Source organism: Astyanax mexicanus, chromosome 12, assembly GCF_023375975.1.
Source record: "Astyanax mexicanus isolate ESR-SI-001 chromosome 12, AstMex3_surface, whole genome shotgun sequence".
NCBI classification, from domain to species: Eukaryota; Metazoa; Chordata; class Actinopteri; order Characiformes; family Acestrorhamphidae; genus Astyanax; species Astyanax mexicanus.
This window is the reverse complement of record NC_064419.1, coordinates 7,562,947-7,581,626: the sequence shown is the minus strand read 5'-3', so window position 1 is coordinate 7,581,626 and position 18,680 is coordinate 7,562,947. Positions and strand designations below refer to the sequence as shown.

The window sequence follows — 18,680 nt, the reverse complement described above, 5'->3', positions numbered from 1 at the left end:
TTTTTTTTATAATAAGACAGTCTGGACTAAGCATTTATGTCTTTTTTTTTGTTGATCATTATGATATACAGTCAATGGAAACCCAAAAATCAGTGTATCAGAAAATTAGAATATTATATAAGACCAATTGGTACTTTTGGTAAGCAGTGTGGGCAGTGTACCAAGTCCTGCTGGAAAATGAAATCTGCATCTTCATAAAAGTTGTCAGCAGAGGGAAGCATGAAGTGCTGTAAGATTTTCTGGGACTCTGGACTCGATATAACACAGATATTATGAAATGTGCAGAGTAACACACGTCCAGCAATGGCTAATGAGGACACCAGATAGAGCTATTAACACTGCTGAAATATTTTAGTTTTCTTGTGATAAATGTTGGTGTATCTTGGGTGATAATACATAAAGAAAATGAGTCCAGAAAAAGTACAGAAAATTTGTAGGTAAGTAAAAGTACCTTTACTTTGCTAAAATTCTACTCAAGTAAAAGTGAAAGTACCCATCTAAAAATCTACTCGAGTAAAAGTAAAAAAAGTACTCAATTTAAAATGTACTTTGAGTAAAAGTTACATAGTTACTTTTAATTATTTGATGTAAAAAAGTAAAAACAAATCATAAATTAAATTGTTTTTAATGAACTATTATTCCACATAATAATTTTTATCTTTCAGGCAGTTTTTGTTCAGACCAACCCATAAAACATAAAAAAACAAGTGGCATAGGTTTCTATGATCCATATCCATATTTTTTACTGTTAAAAAGTTATGGTCATATATGTATTCAATTTTTTATTTTTTTTAATTCAGTTAATTTCCCAGCATTTTATTTTTTACTCAGTAATTGGGAGTTTTCCAATGTAGCGAAGTAAATTACTTGTGTCAAAATGTACTTGAGTAAAAGTAAAATTACCTATTTTAAAAACTACTTTAAAAATGACAAATTACACATAAAATCTACTCAATTACAGTAATGTGAGTAAATGTAATTCATTACTTTCCACCTCTGGATAGCCCTAGTTAAAATACATTATTTTTCAAGTAGAGATTGGTAGACCTGCTACACCACCAACATTCATCTTTGACAAAGAGATGAGATAAACAAGAGATAAACAAATCTCCAGGATCTCTTCAGATCTAAAAACATCCACCTGTCCATTTGCTCCATCCTTTCACTGTGGGAAGAAGACCCAGCGCAGTGGATCTGAAAGGATGTGGAGATGATTAATAAGCTCCTACAGTGAAAAGCAGGCAGATGGTTCCGGATTTGGACCACACCTCGTGGTCTGCTTCTGGTCCGGATTAGGCTCAGTTGAGGCAGGTGCTTGGTGCTTTTGGCAGGTGCTTGGTCCCCAATCTGAGGCGGACGTGGCCCATATCTGCTCCTGGGCTCATGTGAATCATGTGGCAATGGGTAAGTGGATAAAAATAATTTGCTGCTGGTCTCAAAACAAGATATTAACCATCCCAGATATTGTGGAATGTGAATTTCTATGAACTTTAATGTGCTTGGAGGTCATTAAAGGTGGTAAAAATATGAGAAAAGGCTCTGACTTCTAAGAAAAAAAATGCTCTATAGATTTTAGAGCACCCCCTCCACCATGCTTAACGGATTCGGTGGTGTGCCAAACAGGGAAGCACTAAAATCTAGCAATTAAAAAATATTTGTTCATTTTTGTGCACATTTCCACTATGAAATGGTCCATCTCTGGTGCTTCAGAGACCAGAGACATAAACATCGCTTCTCGACATGAATAATAAAAGTCTTCATTATTGCTTGACAAAGGTTTACCAAAGAAATCTCTTGCCCATGTGGTTCTATTAACTCTTGTTGAATGATGTTTCTTGATGTAGTGCCGTCTGAGAGATCAGCTAATACACCCACCACCATGTTTAACAGATGAGGTGCTATGCTTTTAATCTTGGATAGATTTCTACAGAAACACTGGAAATGGGTTTTCTGGAACAAATGGAAGCTTCATTTTTTGACCTTGAAATAAAGTATTTAATAGTGATTTGGATTGAAACACATTCGTATTTATGACTTTTTCACAGAACTGAAACACTAATAACTTCTAAAACTTGTTTTTTTTCTTCTTCTAAATGAGATCTGATTGAGATCTGGATTACTCTTCATTAGGCACTCATTTGGTGACATTTTTGAGGGGATTATTAATTCTTAACCAGTTTCACCACGAGCGATTCAGAAATGTCATCGCCATCACATCATTAGAGCAGACATTTAGGAAAGGGGGACTTAGGAAAAGGGGGCTGTCGACAGGGAGGCTTCAAAATTGGCATTTTTAAATTGGAGCATCAGACTCGCACTCAGAGACCCTTAAAAAAAACATGTAAACATCTCGGATTGCTTTCATTACATTTGGACAGATGTTTGATTTGGAGCCACTGAATTAATACAGGTAGTACAACTAATATGAACATTAACATTTTAAGTCTGCAAATTAACTTCTCGTGAGCACAAATGTGAAACAAGCGAGCAAAAAAAAAGTGAATGGTGTGCCAGCTGAAGAAAATGTTGCTCTCGAGCTTCATTTTTCTCCTCTCGAGTGTTTTTTTTCCTCGCGTGCTGTGTGAATTACCTGCTGCAGCAGTTTGTGCTTTGCGCTCGAGTTTTAAAAGGGGTGGTTTCGACAGTTTGGGGGCGGAGTCAGGGTCACCTCCTTCAGCGAACGCTATTGGTTGATATCTCCAGGGTTCGTGACGGACCGCCTACTAACAACTGTCGGAGGATGGCACTAAACCCGGGCAGACGGAGTGGGTCGCGCCGGAGATCGGGTTGTTTGGATGTTAGCATAGCCAGTTAGCTAACCCTCCTGCTGTCCTTCTGTCCTCGCCTTCCTCCGGCTCGCGGAGGTAGGCGCTCCGTCACGAACCCTGGAGATATCAGCCAATAGCATTCGCTGAGGGAGGTGACCCTGACTCCGCCCCCAAACTGTCAAAACCACCCCTTTCAAAACTCGAGCCCAAAACACTCAGTTGAGCACAAACTGCTGCAGCTTTTGTTTACCTGTCATGTTTCCCAGCCATGTTCTACTGTTGTGTTTTGGTCTTGTCTCCACCTTAGCCCTGCCTTGTCATCTGTAACCCCTCCTGTCTTATTTGTAACTCTGCCCTGCTCATTACATCCACAGGTGTCCCTAGTGTGTGCCTGTGTATAAATACCCCATGTGCTCCTTTGTTCTGTGTCGTGCTTTTTGTTTGACCCCGTCCCGTGTGTTTGCTGTTTTGGTCTACAGTTCTGGTTTGTTGTTTTTTTAGTGTTATATTCTTTGCTTCTAAAGACCTAATTTGTCTTTTGTTTTATAGTCTTTAAGTGTTTGTTTATTTTCTTTGTCTCAGTTTTTGGTTTGTTTTTTGTTATGTCAAAAAATAAAACTGACTTGCAATCGCGTCCTGCCTCTTCCGTGTTACAGCTGGAGAGCAACATTTTCTTCAGCGCGCACACGATTCCATTTTTTTAGCTCAATAGTTTCACATTTGTGCTCACGACAAGTTAGTTTACACACACAAAATGTTAAAACACTCCGGTTAATTTTTTTCACCTGGTATTTTTGCGCCCCCGACTTTTGACATTGATGTGACGCCATAAAACTCTTTTCTATACCCTTGATTTCATAAGAAACAGTGAATGAGCGTGTATAAAATGTACTTTTAAAGGCATTGTGAACATACACTGAGTGTAGAAGCAGAATGAATGCACAGGCGTCAGACAGGTGTACAGCAGAATATAATCAGGCAGTTAACTCCTCACCTCTCCCTGCTGTGTGTGTATAAACGCTGAGAGCACAGCTGACCTGGATTTTAAATCGACTCAGTGAGAGGAAAAGATCTAAGTGGCCTTGAAAGATGGTTCATTATTGGGGCGCGGGTGGCAGAAACTAATTAACAGTGTTTGAATAGGAACTGTGAATAAAGCGACCTTTGCATTAAGATACTGCAGCAGCATTCAGTGTGAAGTGTGAATCCTGAGCATTAGTGGGATATTTAAAGAAGCGTTATGTGTTATATTTTATATTTTATCATAATTAAGGGCATTTTTCTGCGAAATGTGTTTAGAATAGTGTTGTCAATCAATTAAACAGCAGTAATAATGAGATTTTAAGAATGTGATCATATTCTTCTGATCATTTTTATGACTATAACATCATGAGAAGCTGATATCAATGTTTAAAATTAGTATACCTATATTCACTTTTGTAGAATTACAGTTAATCCCAAAAAAATCCCAAAATACATTTTTTTTCTGTACTTCTGTTTATAACTAGTTAAATCCAACCAAAAGTGACTTTACAACCTAAACATGTTACTCCACATTACATTTACTGTTGTTAGAAACAATTATGCGTGAAATGTCTGAAATTATATACATATGACAAAAAAAGTCATGTGTATATAAATCAGTTATCACCTAATATTTAAAATAATATAACAACAACATTATTATGTATTGGCATCAATTCTGTTGTATATTTACATTTACTTCACTCTTTAAATAAAAAAAACTTAAATTTGGTCTACTGAAAGCGATTCTTACGAGTTCAGCACCCCTGCCAGGAAAAGCACCCCCTCTCGGGAGCGTGCACCCACGTCTTCTTGGATTTAACTTTACTTAGAAAAAATCTAAATACCCAAAATACTGTTTTAAGCTATGCTGACTTTTATGAAATAAGGAAAATGAAACGTCACCTGCAGCCTTTCCCGAGAGGGTGCAGATTTCGGCACGCTTTCAAAATAAAAGTTTATTTTAAATCAATTTCTGTGTTTTCTGAGGTATCATTTTTGGGGAGGACAAATCCACCTCTTTCTGATATTCCTACGCCAATGCCCAGCAGTACCTGGTCATCTGACTCTTTTATATCTATTTTTCGCTCATTATTATTATACTTACTGCATCACTGTTATCCCTGCAAATATGGCTTTTGGCGTTTGCTGACATTCAGGATGCATATAAAGCTGCTGATCTTGGAAATGTGTTCACGTAGTTCCATTCCAGACAGAGGTGTGATGACAGTGATGACAGATATGGGTCACCTAAAGTACACACACACACACAAATGAGAACCATCAAGACTCATCAAAAAGATCTGAATCAGACCTGAGCAAGGCTTGTAATGTGAATATGATCTTAGGTGGGACATATAAACTTGGTGTATGGTTTCATTGTCATGTAAGACGATAATTGAGACGTCTGATCTTTAAGATCTTATTGACTTTGATATTCCAGTTCGAAATCCATGTATTTACAGTAATATACAGCATGTTTTTTTCTGTTTACAGTAGGGCTGTCTATTGGCAGGACCTTGGCAATATCATGCTTTAGAAGTTAAGATTCAATATAGTGCAATTCTATATTAGAATATCATTGAAAAGTTACTTTATTTCAGTAATTCAGTTGTATTATATATATTATATACAGAGTGATCTATGTTAAGCGTTTATTTCTTTTACTTTTACTTTTATTATGGCTTACAGCCAACGAAAACCCAACAATCAGTGTCTCAGAAAATTAGAATTAGCAGTGTGGGCAGTGTACCAATTCCTGCTAGAAAATGAAATCCGCATCTTCATAAAAGTTGTCAGTAGCAGAGGGAAGCATGAATTGCTGTAAGATTTTCCGGAAAAACAAAACTGCACTGACTTTGGACTTGATAATAAAACACAGTGGATCAACACCAGCAGATGACATGACTCTTTATCCAAACCATCACTGATCATCAGTAAAAAAAAAGCATTTTATTTAAAGTAAATCAAGGGATCAGAGTCTTGAGGAAGAGTGGAGAGACACACAGTTCAAGCTGCTCGAGGTCTAGTGTGAAGTTTCCACCAATCAGTGATGGTTTGGATAAGGAGACATGTCATCTGCTGGTGTTGATCCACTGTGAACGAAATGTTTAAAAACGCCAGCAGCACTGCTGTGTCTGATTTCTGTCTGGTTTCTGGTACCACTTTTAAATAAGACCACCTTTATAAAGTGTTTATAAATGGTTTATAAATTAGATAATTCCTTTATATTGATTAGGTTGTAAATGCCTTAAAAACCATTGATAAGCAGTTTAAACACATCAATTAAAAAAGCAACAGTGGCAATTTAGTCATTTAATTTATGGTAAATAGTTAAACATGCTTAGAAATATATTAATATGACAGATATAATGCTGATGGATGGAAAACACAAAGTAATATCAGTATCTAAAAAAAAAGATCTGAGGTTTGACAGTATATATCAGCTCACTGTTGCCATTTTTTACTGCTTATTAATAGGTTTTAAAGTATTTGCAACCTAATTAATAACCATTAATAAACTTTTTTATAAACCATTCATAAACCCTTTATAAAGGTAGACCTGTATTTAGAACTGTGGACTTAGGACTGCCAATGACTTTCACTACACTCCCTATATCTCACTAAAATTCTGTTTAACAAGCATACCTTTGTTTGTTTATCACGCGAATGTAAGATTTCAGAGAAACACCTGAAGAAACATCTGAAATTTATTACTGACACATTTACGTTTGAGAATATTTTATCCATGCTTCTTGTAAATGTTAAACTGCTCATAAAACAGCACAAGCACCTCTGGATTATATGTTTTGATTGTTCAGATGCTCGAGGGCTCTCCTGAGCAAATCCAGAATATACGCAGCTTTCAGAGTAATCCCTCACCTGCGAACGATTAATCACTTTATACAGAACAGCATTAAATATTTCAGCACTGCTGTCAGACCGTTCAACTCCTCTAAACTCCTGTAAACACTGTGTTCTCACCGTTCAACACATCACTGAGCGCCAACAGCCAATCATATAATCAGCAGATTCAGCCAGAATGCCACCTTTAAGGCTGTTGGATTAAAACAGGAATAAAATAGTCATGAATTGTCAGCCTAGGGAGGGGCAGGGGTGGCAACCGCCCCCCACCCGCAATGCACCTTGGCAGAAAAGTCTGTACCCTCTAAAGTGCCTTAATGGCTGCCTATCATGCAGGAATCATCACTGATTGGTGGAAACTTCACACTAGACCTCAAGCAGTTTGGACTGTGTGTCTCTCCACTCTTCCTCCAGACTCTGGTCCCTTGGTTTCCAAAAAAAGGAACATTTACTGATGATCAGTGATGGTTTGGAGAGTCATGTCATCTTCTGGTGTTGGTCCACAGTGTTTTATCAAGCCTAAAGTCAGTAAGAAGAAATGTATACACTGCAAAAAAACTAAATCTTAGCAAGTGAAATTTTCTAAATTTAAGGCAATTAATCTTATTTTCTTTTCTGATGAGACTTTTTGTCTTACTAAGCATTAGATTGTAAGTGTTAGATTATTTTGCTTATTTTAGGGATAATTATCTTAATCATTCTTACTTAGAATTTGTACCTTATTTTAAGTCATTTGAACTCAAAATAAGCACAATCAAGCAGCAATCAAGGTATTCCGTTTTTTTAAAGGTTAGGAAAGGTCTGGTATATTTTATTACTTCAAAGAAACACATTTCAGCTGTTAATGGAAAACATATGGATTAGAGTTTAGTGGCTCTTTAATAGAAAGACTTTTCTGGACAACAGAGACAATTACTCTCTCAAATGCAGAATAAAGTCTTTTTAATACCAAGAAACAATGAATAAGCTGGTGTCCCAATACTTTTGTCCATATATTGTATTGGTATGTATACTCTCAGCTATCAGTCATCTGATAACAGAAATAGTTTACATTAGTTAATAAAATAGTTAATAAAATGTGTAACTTTATCTGGTTAATTTTGGGCCGTTCTGTCTTTATTTTTGTTGGTCTTGTGAAGCTGTTTATAGAGATAAAACTCTTAAGCCCAATTTTCTCAGGTAGGAACCTTTCACCATGAAAGGGCTATTACGCAGAGAATTATGCATTTAAAGTCTCCATAATCAAAAATCTAATCTTAAGAAAAATGTGTCTGCATTACACATATTTTTAAAGATATCCTATTTTCACACTGATTACACTGATTACTCTGATTATACTGATTACACACCCCATTACTACCCAGAACTGATGATGGTGTGCAGTGGTCGTGATACTCTGTTAAAAATAAAGGAGCTTCAAAGAGGTTCTTTGAGTGAGAGAGCCAGAGATAATCCATTATCAAAAAAAAAAGGATAAAAAGAGAAATGCGATATATGCTATTTGTTCAAATGTTTGTGGACATACATTCTAATGAATGTTTTATTATTGAGTTGATAGAGCAGTAGTATTGCAAATAGAATAGGAGTTTCTGGAGCAGATAAACAAACATGTACCCATTGGCACCATGTATAATGGCAGGCATGGGCTTGAGGGGTATAAGGCCCCCCAGTATGGAGCTGTGTAGCAATGGAAGAACTGTGTTCTCTGGAATGATGGAGCTGGTACTTGGTACTTTTGGTACTTTTGAATGGGATGAGTTGAGAAGTTGAGGATGTTAAGGTGGGTTATTTATCCTCCTTTTGTATTTTTTGTGTCTTACCTACTTACCAAACTACCAACCTACCAACCAAACTACCAACCTACCAACCAACCAACCTACCAAACAACCTACCAACTAAGCAACCTACCAACCAATCTACCAACCAACCAAGCAACCTACCAACCAACCTACCAACCAACCTAGCAACAAACCTACCAACCAACCAACTTACCAACCAACCAACTTACCAACCAACCAACCGACCTACCAAACAACCGACCCACCAACCAACCGACCTACCAACCAATCTACCAACCAACCTACCAAACAACCAACCTACCAAGCAACCTACGAACCTACCAACCAACCAAGCAACCTACCAACCTACCAACCAACCTACCAACCAACCAACCTACCAACCAAGAAACTTACCAACCAACCAAACAACCTACCAACCAATTTACCAAGCGACCTACCAACCTACCTACCAACCTGCCAACCAACTACTCAACCAATCAAGCAACCTACCAAAAACCTACCAACCAACCAACCTACCAACCAACCAACCTACCAATATACCAACCAACCAACCTACCAACCAACCAAGCAACCTACCAAACTACTAACCAACCAACCAAGCCTTCCAAATCTTAGAAGTCTGAGACAGTTACTACAACAAAAGCAGCACTGAGCAGGTGTCCCAAATATTTATGTCCATATATAATATTGGTCTGTATGCTCTCTGGTCCTTCAGTAACACTGATATGCAGTATCATCATCATATTTTAATGATCAGTCCTGCACTATTCCTTTATTGATCAGGCCATCTGAGTCATTTATCGGACAAAGTATACGACCGCCAGCTGGTGGTCCTTAGTGTGGTCGGGGAGTGGCGTGTGTGTGTGTGTGAGAGAGAGAGCATGTGTATGAATACTAATACTTTAATGTGCCTGTGTGTATAAGAGTGTGTGCATGAATGCTAATTCTCTCATGTGTTTGTATGTTAATGTTTTCAGGAAAACTCACACTGGGGTCACCTTTCCTCGCCTCGCCTCCAATTCCAAAAACACACCGGACAGGCTTTTGTCTGGGATACCCTGCCTCGGGTTCTTCATGATCTCACCTAGAAGTTGATATAATCCAGGAAAAGTGCCGTTACTGACCACTAACAGTAAAATCAGCATTAACACAGGAATATGTACATCAGTACACACATAACATTATTAATACATGTGTATAAACACAATATAATAACACCAATAGAAATGTAGACTGAGTTACTGACACAAGCATTACCAACTACAGACAGCCTGCCACTGTTATAATTGATTTTTGTCATATTAATATATATTTTTTAGCTGTCTTTTTACCTATCTTTTATTTTTCTTTTATTTTCCCTTTTATTGTTTTTAGTTACTGCTGATATATAAGTATATATACTCCTTTATGGGCTTAGTTTTATTTATTCATTTCATCCTTATCATTTTTATTACATTTGACTTTCTTACCTTTGATTTTATGATTCTTACTAAATTTTCTTACTAGTTTTCTTATGCTGTGATGCTTATTTAATTATTTATTTATTCTTTTTTTTTGGCAGTTCTTTCCCTATATATTGCCTCAGCTACACTGTAAATGAGGACCACCCTCAGTGTACAAGTTTAAATAAAGGTTGATTGATTGATTTAACAACAAATTGGACAATTTTGACTCCAGCTCTGTGGAGTTAAACGCTCTGTCCTGCCTCAAAAAAAAAATGAGAACAGCACTTTATCTGAGAAGGTCCTGCTGCTGTTTTATGTTTTTATCCCAGTAAAATAGAAAAACAACGGCATTTAATGAAACATGTTTCAGCTTGAGATGTTAAATTCAAAACATTAAATTGTTCATGGTAAAGTGTGTTCTGTTTTAATTATTTTATTTACCATGATATTTCACCACGACAGTGTGGACAACTTAAATCTAGGATACTTTAAAACAGCCTGATATTTTTATTAAGATAGCTAAAAGAATAATTGAAAGAAATATTTTTTCTAAATTATAAAAAAAAACATGAATGTAGGTGATACTAAACTCTTTTTCTCTGCAGTAAAATAAGTTATGTACATTCTAAAAACTTTAAGGGCTTTAGCGACACCTACAGGTCACTTGGAGAAGCTGCTTGTCCACTCTCTACTCCACTTAAGAATTTCAGGTCAGTAAAAAGAGGAATCAACCTAAATTCTGCATGTATGAAAGCAGACATAAAAACTAGATTGGATTACATTAAATGTGTGATTTGGAAGTTCGGGAAAGAGCCAATTTTATTATTTTTATTTATTATATTTTGACACTTGCAGATTAACTTATTTTTTTATATATTTTTATTACAATTACAGTTAGGATTTTCAGTAATGTTTCTTACAAAACATAAACAACTTTTTTTATGTAATGCTTGAATAGAAATCCTGAAGATCATTTCTATGCGCTACCTTCATTACACAGACACTAAAGGACTCTACTTTTATAATTTGATACTCTATATTGTACCTGTGTCTATCTAGCTGTATCATTTTATCTTATCCTTCTTTTGTAACTTTTGTATACTACGAATATCTACTACTGGATCACTAGAATCTCCTAGAATCTCTCTCTCTCTCTCTCTCTCTCTCTCTCTCTCTCTCTATATATATATATATATATATATATATATATATGTGTATATATATACAGGGGTTGGACAATGAAACTGAAACACCTGTCATTTTAGTGTGGGAGGTTTCATGGCTAAATTGGAGCAGCCTGGTGGCCAATCTTCATTAATTGCACATTATGGCACCAGTAAGAGCAGAGTGTGAAGGTTCAATTAGCAGGGTAAGAGCACAGTTCTGCTCTAAATATTACAATGCACACAACATTATGGTTGACATACCAGAGTTCAAAAGAGGACAAATTGTTGGTGCACGTCTTGCTGGTGCATCTGTGACCAAGACAGTAAGTCTTTGTGATGCGTCAAGAGCCACGGTATACAGGGTAATGTCATCATACCACCAAGAAGGACCAACCACGTCCAACAGGATTAACTGTGGATGTTCAAATCACAGAAGAATTCAATGTGCACCTTAACTCTCCTGTTTCCACCAAAATAGACATATATATATATCTGTGTGTGTGTAATAATGTATTCATTTAGAAAGTTTTGAACAATGTAATGTAACACAGTATTTGCATGAAATTTAAAAAGATATGCTGCCATACAAAAGACATGTTTTAGTAATAATGATCATTTTATTCGGTTATATTACAGGAAGGCCTAGACTGCAGAAGACAGATATGACCACATGAGGGCGACATTCTCCATAAATATGGTTTAAAACAGTTCTTTAGGCTTCATCCTTCCATTACTGTCCTCCCAAACAACACCACATCTAACTGTGTGGAAGGTACTATAACCTCCCACTGTACAGCATACAGCATAACCAGAAAATATATCAATATATTAATACACACCAAAAAAATAACTCAAGTACTTCAGTACTTAGTTAGACTTTTTTTTTTTTAACTTTCTAAGCAGTCCCCAATCTTCCTGCATGATCAAGAACATTCTGTCTGTCACCTGAAAAGCCCTGCAAGAAGCAGAAGCCCACCTTTGTCTGCAAAACACAGGCTTTCACCATCTTTTCATTCCTGAAAAGCATTTCAGTGGCTTCGCTGCATTTCGAGGCTTTTTTAGCTCTATCAGATTGGAGCTCGCATTTGCACTTCAAAGCCTTCCATCCACCCTGAGCTGATCAGCAAATGGGATTGTGAGAAAAAGAAACGCACTTTCCCTTCATTTCTCTCTTTCAGAGCAGATTTAGAAAGCCCCGTCATCCATCTTACGCAGGGTTTTCAACTTGGACAGCGGACCTTCCTCTCTTTCACCCACTTCTCCTCTCAGAAGATTCTAAAATTCCTTTAGGGAGATAAAAACCGCAGGAGAGATTACCATCTCAATTGAAGTCATTTCTGCAGTGACAGACTGACTGACTGCAGTGCTTCTGACTGTAGATCTGTCAATGTGCTTAAATCCTTCTTATTATTACTATTATGGAGCTTGTTATTCCTCTTACTTCTTACTTCTTTACTTCTTATTATTCTTATTCTTCTCCTGAATCCAGTTGCATCAGCTGAACGTTGGCTGGATTGAAGGTTAGGGTGTAATGTATGTCCTAGACATCCTAAACTGTACATTGAAGGTGTGAAATTTTCTTAAAATCCAATTGATTAAAAAAAAAAGAAATATAAATCAAACTAATAATAAAAAAAAGTGGTCCAACTTTGTAATAAGTGTCCCTAAGTACTTTGTAGTTTCACCGTAACAATTAACACAGGTACAGGTTATGTAATTACACATGTGTATTAAGGTTCATTTGACTCGTGTAAGTACACATGTGTACCAGGATGAGTGTCCTTACACATGAAATAGGGCAATTAATGTAATTACACATACAGTACTGTGCAAAAGTTTTAGACACCACCTATGATTTGAACAGATGCAAATAAACATAAATACAGTAAAATGTAACAAGGAATTCTCATGTTTAACTGAGTATGTTAGATCCTGTGAGCCTGAAGCTGTAGAACAAAGTGTAGAGATTCCAGATTTCTCCTGGATGCTCCTCAGCCAGCATGTGTATATTGTATATTTGTTCAGTTCCATCAGCAGCTCACCTGATTTACCAAATTTACCAATTCACCAAACCAGGTGTTGATTAATATGATGAGAACTAGAAATAGAAACTCTATTAAACTCAGATTATGAGGAGAGATTAGGAGGAAAACTGGTCTGTTTTAAGGAAAACTGGTCTGTAAAAGCTGTAACTGCTTTCTGTAAAATTGCTGCTTGTATTTATTGTAATGTTTTATTGTTTTACTGAGCTAATAAACACTTACTTCACAGATTAGACACTTATTCTTTCCTGAAATTCCCAGAGGTGCCTAAAACATTTGCACAATACTGTATATAACAATGTGTGTGTGTGTGTGTATTTACACTTGTGTAATAGTCTAAGTGTACTTACAAAGTGTACCCTTTTTTTTCGCACTATAAGGCACACTTAAAATCCTTTAATTTTTCCAAAAATCATCAGAGCGCCTATTAATCCAGTGCGTCTTATGTATGAATTCTAATTGTAAGAAGCAGTAAAGCCCAAAACCCCAGCACCGGGGCTGGAGTAGCATTAGCATTAGCCGCTAACCGCTATGTTCCCGTTCTGAAGAGAGTTTTATCAGTCTGTAGCCTGTTTTTAACACCGGCTAGCACTGCTGGAGCAGTTAACCGAAAATGCTATTGCTCCGGCCTTGGAGAAATGCTGGAGAAATTTGAGAATCCAAGCTTTACTCACGCAAATAAATAATTTTCAAGAAAGAAATCTGTGTAGATTAACATCCTGCACTCGTTTGACTTTAAAAGAAAGTCCTTTTTTATTACAGTTTTGTTTAATTAGCTAAGCTTTACCCAACTTACTTAGCTACCCCCCCATCATCACCAGGCTGCCACTGTAAATAAGAAAGTGTTCTTAATGTCTTGTCTGGTTAAATAAAGAATAAATAAATAAAAAAATTAAAAATCACCACCCAGTGGTGAGACCTGCTGAATTAGATGTTCCTTATAGTGTCGCTTAAAATGCGCTCCATAATCATAAAGTCCGCCTTATGCATGAAAATATACCAGAAAATAGATGATTATTGATAGTGCGCCTTATAATACTGTGTGCCTTATAGTGTGAAAAATACAGCAAGTGTTTGTAATTAGGGCTGATTGAGTGTTTTTTTTTTTGTGCTAAAAATCATTTTTTTTCGATGTTATCATGGGAATACAGCTAAAATATTCTGCTAGAAACAGTTAAAATAAACGATAAAGAAACAATTAAGTTGGTGTAACTTGTTGCACAGAATTCTTTGCTGACCCAAATTAAGATGTATTTTATTTTACTAGGATTCAAAGTACAAAGCAGTTTTTCTGTATATCTTTAACTTGATACGTTTAAACTAGTTTGCTTTGTGCATTTCACAAAATTTTAGAGCTTCATAAACGCGAATGTAAGAAACAGTTTAAGATAAAATGAATCTATGATTGGACATATTTTCAGCTGGAGAAACAGTTCTCTGCAAGTAATGCAACCTAAACTGCTTAACCTGTGTAACGGTGTTTCGAAATTCTCAGCATTAAGAGAAATCAAGTAAATATTTGGAGTTCTATATATATATATATATATATATATATATATATATATATATATATATATATATAAATTTTACAATGTATGGCAGAATGTTCATTCAATAAAATACTGACTGCCACACACACACACACATGCACTTTTTTACACACACACACACACACACACACACACACAAACACACTTATACACACGCACTTCCCACCCCCCCTTCTCTTTCCTTTTCACTCCTCACTTTTCTTATGATTCTCTTGCACACACACATACTTACACACACACACACACACACACACACACACACACTCTTCTCTCTCCATGACCCTCCTTTGCCACATACACACACACACACACACACAAACATGCATACACACTTACACATGCCCACAACACAAACCAGTGAATACACACACACACACACACACACACACACCTACTTCCAACTCTTTACAAACATTATGTTTTTCCATCAAGAAAAATCTGAATCTACTTTGCCATTACTAATGAAATCTGCAATATAACTGATTAAATGTTTGATTACAGATAACCGAGTACTGTAATTGTAATTGGAATAATTGGAAATGATGTAATCTCGTTTTTTGATATCTCTACATCAGTAAGAGTGTTGCTATAACGACAGCAGCTGGACTGACACAAATTGACAAAAGCCAGTGTGTTCCGCAGCCACAGAGGCGAGGAAGAGCGAGCGCGGCTCCATTAATTCAGGAGTGTTTGGGAACAATTACCAGCGCTTCTCAGAAACCTTGTGAGCTTGAGCTTCGTGCTCGTTTGCGGGGCCATTACCCAGAAGTCCAACTGGGTCAGGCTCTGGTGTGAGTGGGAAAGTGTGAATTTATGTAAAATGATTCAATTAAAATAAAAATAGATTCATTTTAATTCTTCCATATTCCCACTTTACCAAGTGTAGTTCATCAGCAAAGAGAGTGTTTTCTGTGTTTATAGATACAAAGAGTTTTACTGAGGCTGTTCACACTCTTACACTTTATATCACTGTATAAAATAGATTTCATTCAGATTACAGGTAGATAGTCCATCACAGCTGGCAGTTTTACACAGTGTACTCTCTTATCACTGTATTTTCTGTATTGTAGATTAATACTAAGTCAGCAAAACTATGAAGAAAAACATACGAAATTATCTAGTAAACAAAAAAATATCATATTTATGGTTTACAGGTAGTCACCTGGAATTCAGGCTTTAAGTTAACAGCTGTGCTGAACTTGTCTCTTTGAATTTCTTGTCTCTAAATGTGTTTGAGAGCATCAGTTGTAAAGTTGTGAAGAAGTAGAGTTGGTATTTGAGTAATGTTCTAATTGCCATATTATATATATTATATATTAAGTTCTACTCAACTAAGTAAAGAAAAAAAAAATACTCTAAGAAATCAAGATCAGTCAATCCGAAAGATTTCAAGAACTTTTTCAATAAAGTATCCTCAAGTGCAGTCATTGCAAAGACAATCAAAAATGTTATGTTATGATGGAACTGGCACTCATCAGGGCTGCTGCAAGAAAGGAATGAAGAAAGGAAGAGCAAGAGAGCAAACAAAGATAAATCAAACAAAACACTGGATCTACTAAGACAGGGTCAAAATACAAAGGCTAGAACTGACATAAAGACAGAAGGTCAAACACAAAAAGCACGGCAGAGAACAAAGGAGCACATGGGGTATTTATGAACAGGTACAGACAAGGAACACCTGTAGAAGTAACGAGGGGGCGGGGTTACAAATGAGAGAGGAGGGGTTACAGATGACAGGGCTAAGGGCTAAGGCGGACACAAGACCACAAACAAAACAGAGCCATGTGAAGCACATGGAGCACATGGGGAGGAAAACAAAACAAGAGAACAAAGCAGGACAAGAGCAGGAAGGACCAACAAAAAATTAAAAACACAAGACAGAAACAGGCTAAGGTGTGACAGAGGTGTGTCTTAAGTAAAGAAGACAATGGGTTTATCTGTCTGCAAACAAATTAACGCCAAACAAAAAAAAGTCAAGGGTACTCAATTCTCAAGTAACCATTGGTTTTTGTTTTTTTAACTAAAGATACTTTTGATTTCACCGCAGTAACAAGACTCTTATTGAAGTATGGATCTAGGCTTCTCTACATAACCGTCTTCATTCAGATCTCTGAATGTAAGTGTGTGCTTCTCTCATCCGCCATAATAAGAGCGCATTAGTTGCAACTATTGTGCGCTGTACAGTTAAACCCCCATCTGCAGTAATGCAGAATAATGGCCTTTTATCTCCTCACTATAGCAGACTATTACTGTAGCTCTGATAATGCACAGCGCCGTACGTCTCGCTATTAGACGAAAAAATTACACATTTCTGCCTTTGTCTGATTGGATGGGATCGTTCCAAGGCCACACGTTGTCATGGATACAGGGGTCAGGGGTCAGTCTATCACAGAAGTGTCTCTGAAAAAAAAGAGGGGTTTTTTTTCGCACATTTACGAAGATCTAGTTTAATAAATCTCATTGCTTGGCTTGCGCTGTGCCGTGACTGTGCATGTAATGTCTTGTTCGTGTTCCTGTTATTTCCTGTTTAGGATGCGTTCCTGTTTATTCCATATGTTACCATCGTCAAATATGAATAGAATAGGCTGAATATATTGCCTTATCTTTATCTTTCCTCACACTAACTCACGACAAAAAGAGAAAAAAAATCAGCAGAAAAAGCATCATACATTGAGACAGTGTAGATAACATACTAGTGTATTTAAAAACAATTAATATAAATGAAAATTTACTTTATTTTAGTAATTTAGTTCAAAATGTGAATCTCACATATTTCAATAGATGTATTTAACACAGAGTGATTAATTTTAAGCATTTATTTATTTTTTGTTAATGATTATGGCTGACAGCAAATGACAAAAAAAAACACAAAAATCAGTGTCTCAGAAAATTGGAATATCATATAAAACCAATTGGTACTTTTGGCAGTGTGGGCAGTGTGCCAAGTCCTGCTGGAAAATGAAATACATATCTCCATAAAAGTTGTCATCAGAGGGAAGCATGAAGTACTGTAAGATTTTCCGGGAAAAAAACACTGCACTGACTTCAGCACTTCACAAGACAGAATCAGCAAGGAGTGCACTGATCAGAGAAGCAGCCAAGAGGCCCATGGTCACTCTGGAGGAGCTACAGAGATCCACTCAGCTCAGGTGGGAGAATCTATAGAACTATAAGCCATACACTCCACAAATCTGACTTTTATGAAAAAAGTGGCAAGAAGAAGAAGAAAACCATTGTTAAAAGAAAGACATAAGAAGTGCTGTTTGCAGTTTACCACAAGCCGTGTCAGCGACACAGCAAGGAAGTGTGAAAAAATGTGCTGTGGTCAGATGAGACCAAAGTTGAGATCAAAATTTAGATTGTCCTAAATGTAAAGCGCTATGTGTTGCAGTTGTACTTGTAGTAAAAGGTAGCTCTACTAAGAGTATTGATATAGGAGAGTTGAACACTTTTACATGTCAGACTTTTTTTTTTTTTTTGATTAAAATGTTAAAAACCATGCATACTTCACAATTATATGTGTCATGTTTTTTTTTGTCCTGTTCCGTGTCTCACCTGTCTGTCTCTGTGTTTTTTCTGCCCTCCTATTAGTTTATTTACCCTTCTTCTCTGTGACTGTGTGTGTTTTTTTCACACTATTTCCCCTGCTCATGGCCCTGTGTGTTGCTCTGTGTCTCTGACCCAGCCCTGTGTTCCTCTTGTGACTTTCTGTAACTCCGCCCCCTTGTTACTTGTTCCCAAGTGTTTCCTGTTGCATTCCGTGTATATAATATCCCTTTGTGTCTGTGTTTAGTTGTTGGTTCCTGTACAATTTATCATGTTTCTTAGTTTTCTCAGTCTATAGTGTTCTCTGTGTGTCTTTAGTGTTTTTTTGTTCTGTTTTTTTTGTTTGTTTATTTGTTTTCTTGTTTAATAAATTACTCGCAAATGCACCCACCTCCGCATTTCCCAGCACACTCGGACATTATGTTGTTTTGTGTTGGTATCACTTGAAATCTCAATGAAATACAAACACAAATATA

The 18,680-nt window shown here is 36.6% G+C and overlaps 1 protein-coding gene across 1 annotated transcript in view; it reads left to right on the top strand.

The window, feature by feature from the left end:
- The window catches only part of sema6bb (sema domain, transmembrane domain (TM), and cytoplasmic domain, (semaphorin) 6Bb), a 222,662-nt gene extending 212,953 nt beyond the window's left edge, over positions 1-9,709 (top strand). Inside the window, exon 17 of the mRNA XM_049485718.1 lies at positions 9,433-9,709. Coding sequence (XP_049341675.1) covers positions 9,433-9,533 — 101 coding nt within the window. The 3' untranslated portion in view covers positions 9,534-9,709. The remainder of the gene's footprint in view (positions 1-9,432) is intronic.
- The last annotated feature ends 8,971 nt before the right edge of the window (positions 9,710-18,680 follow it).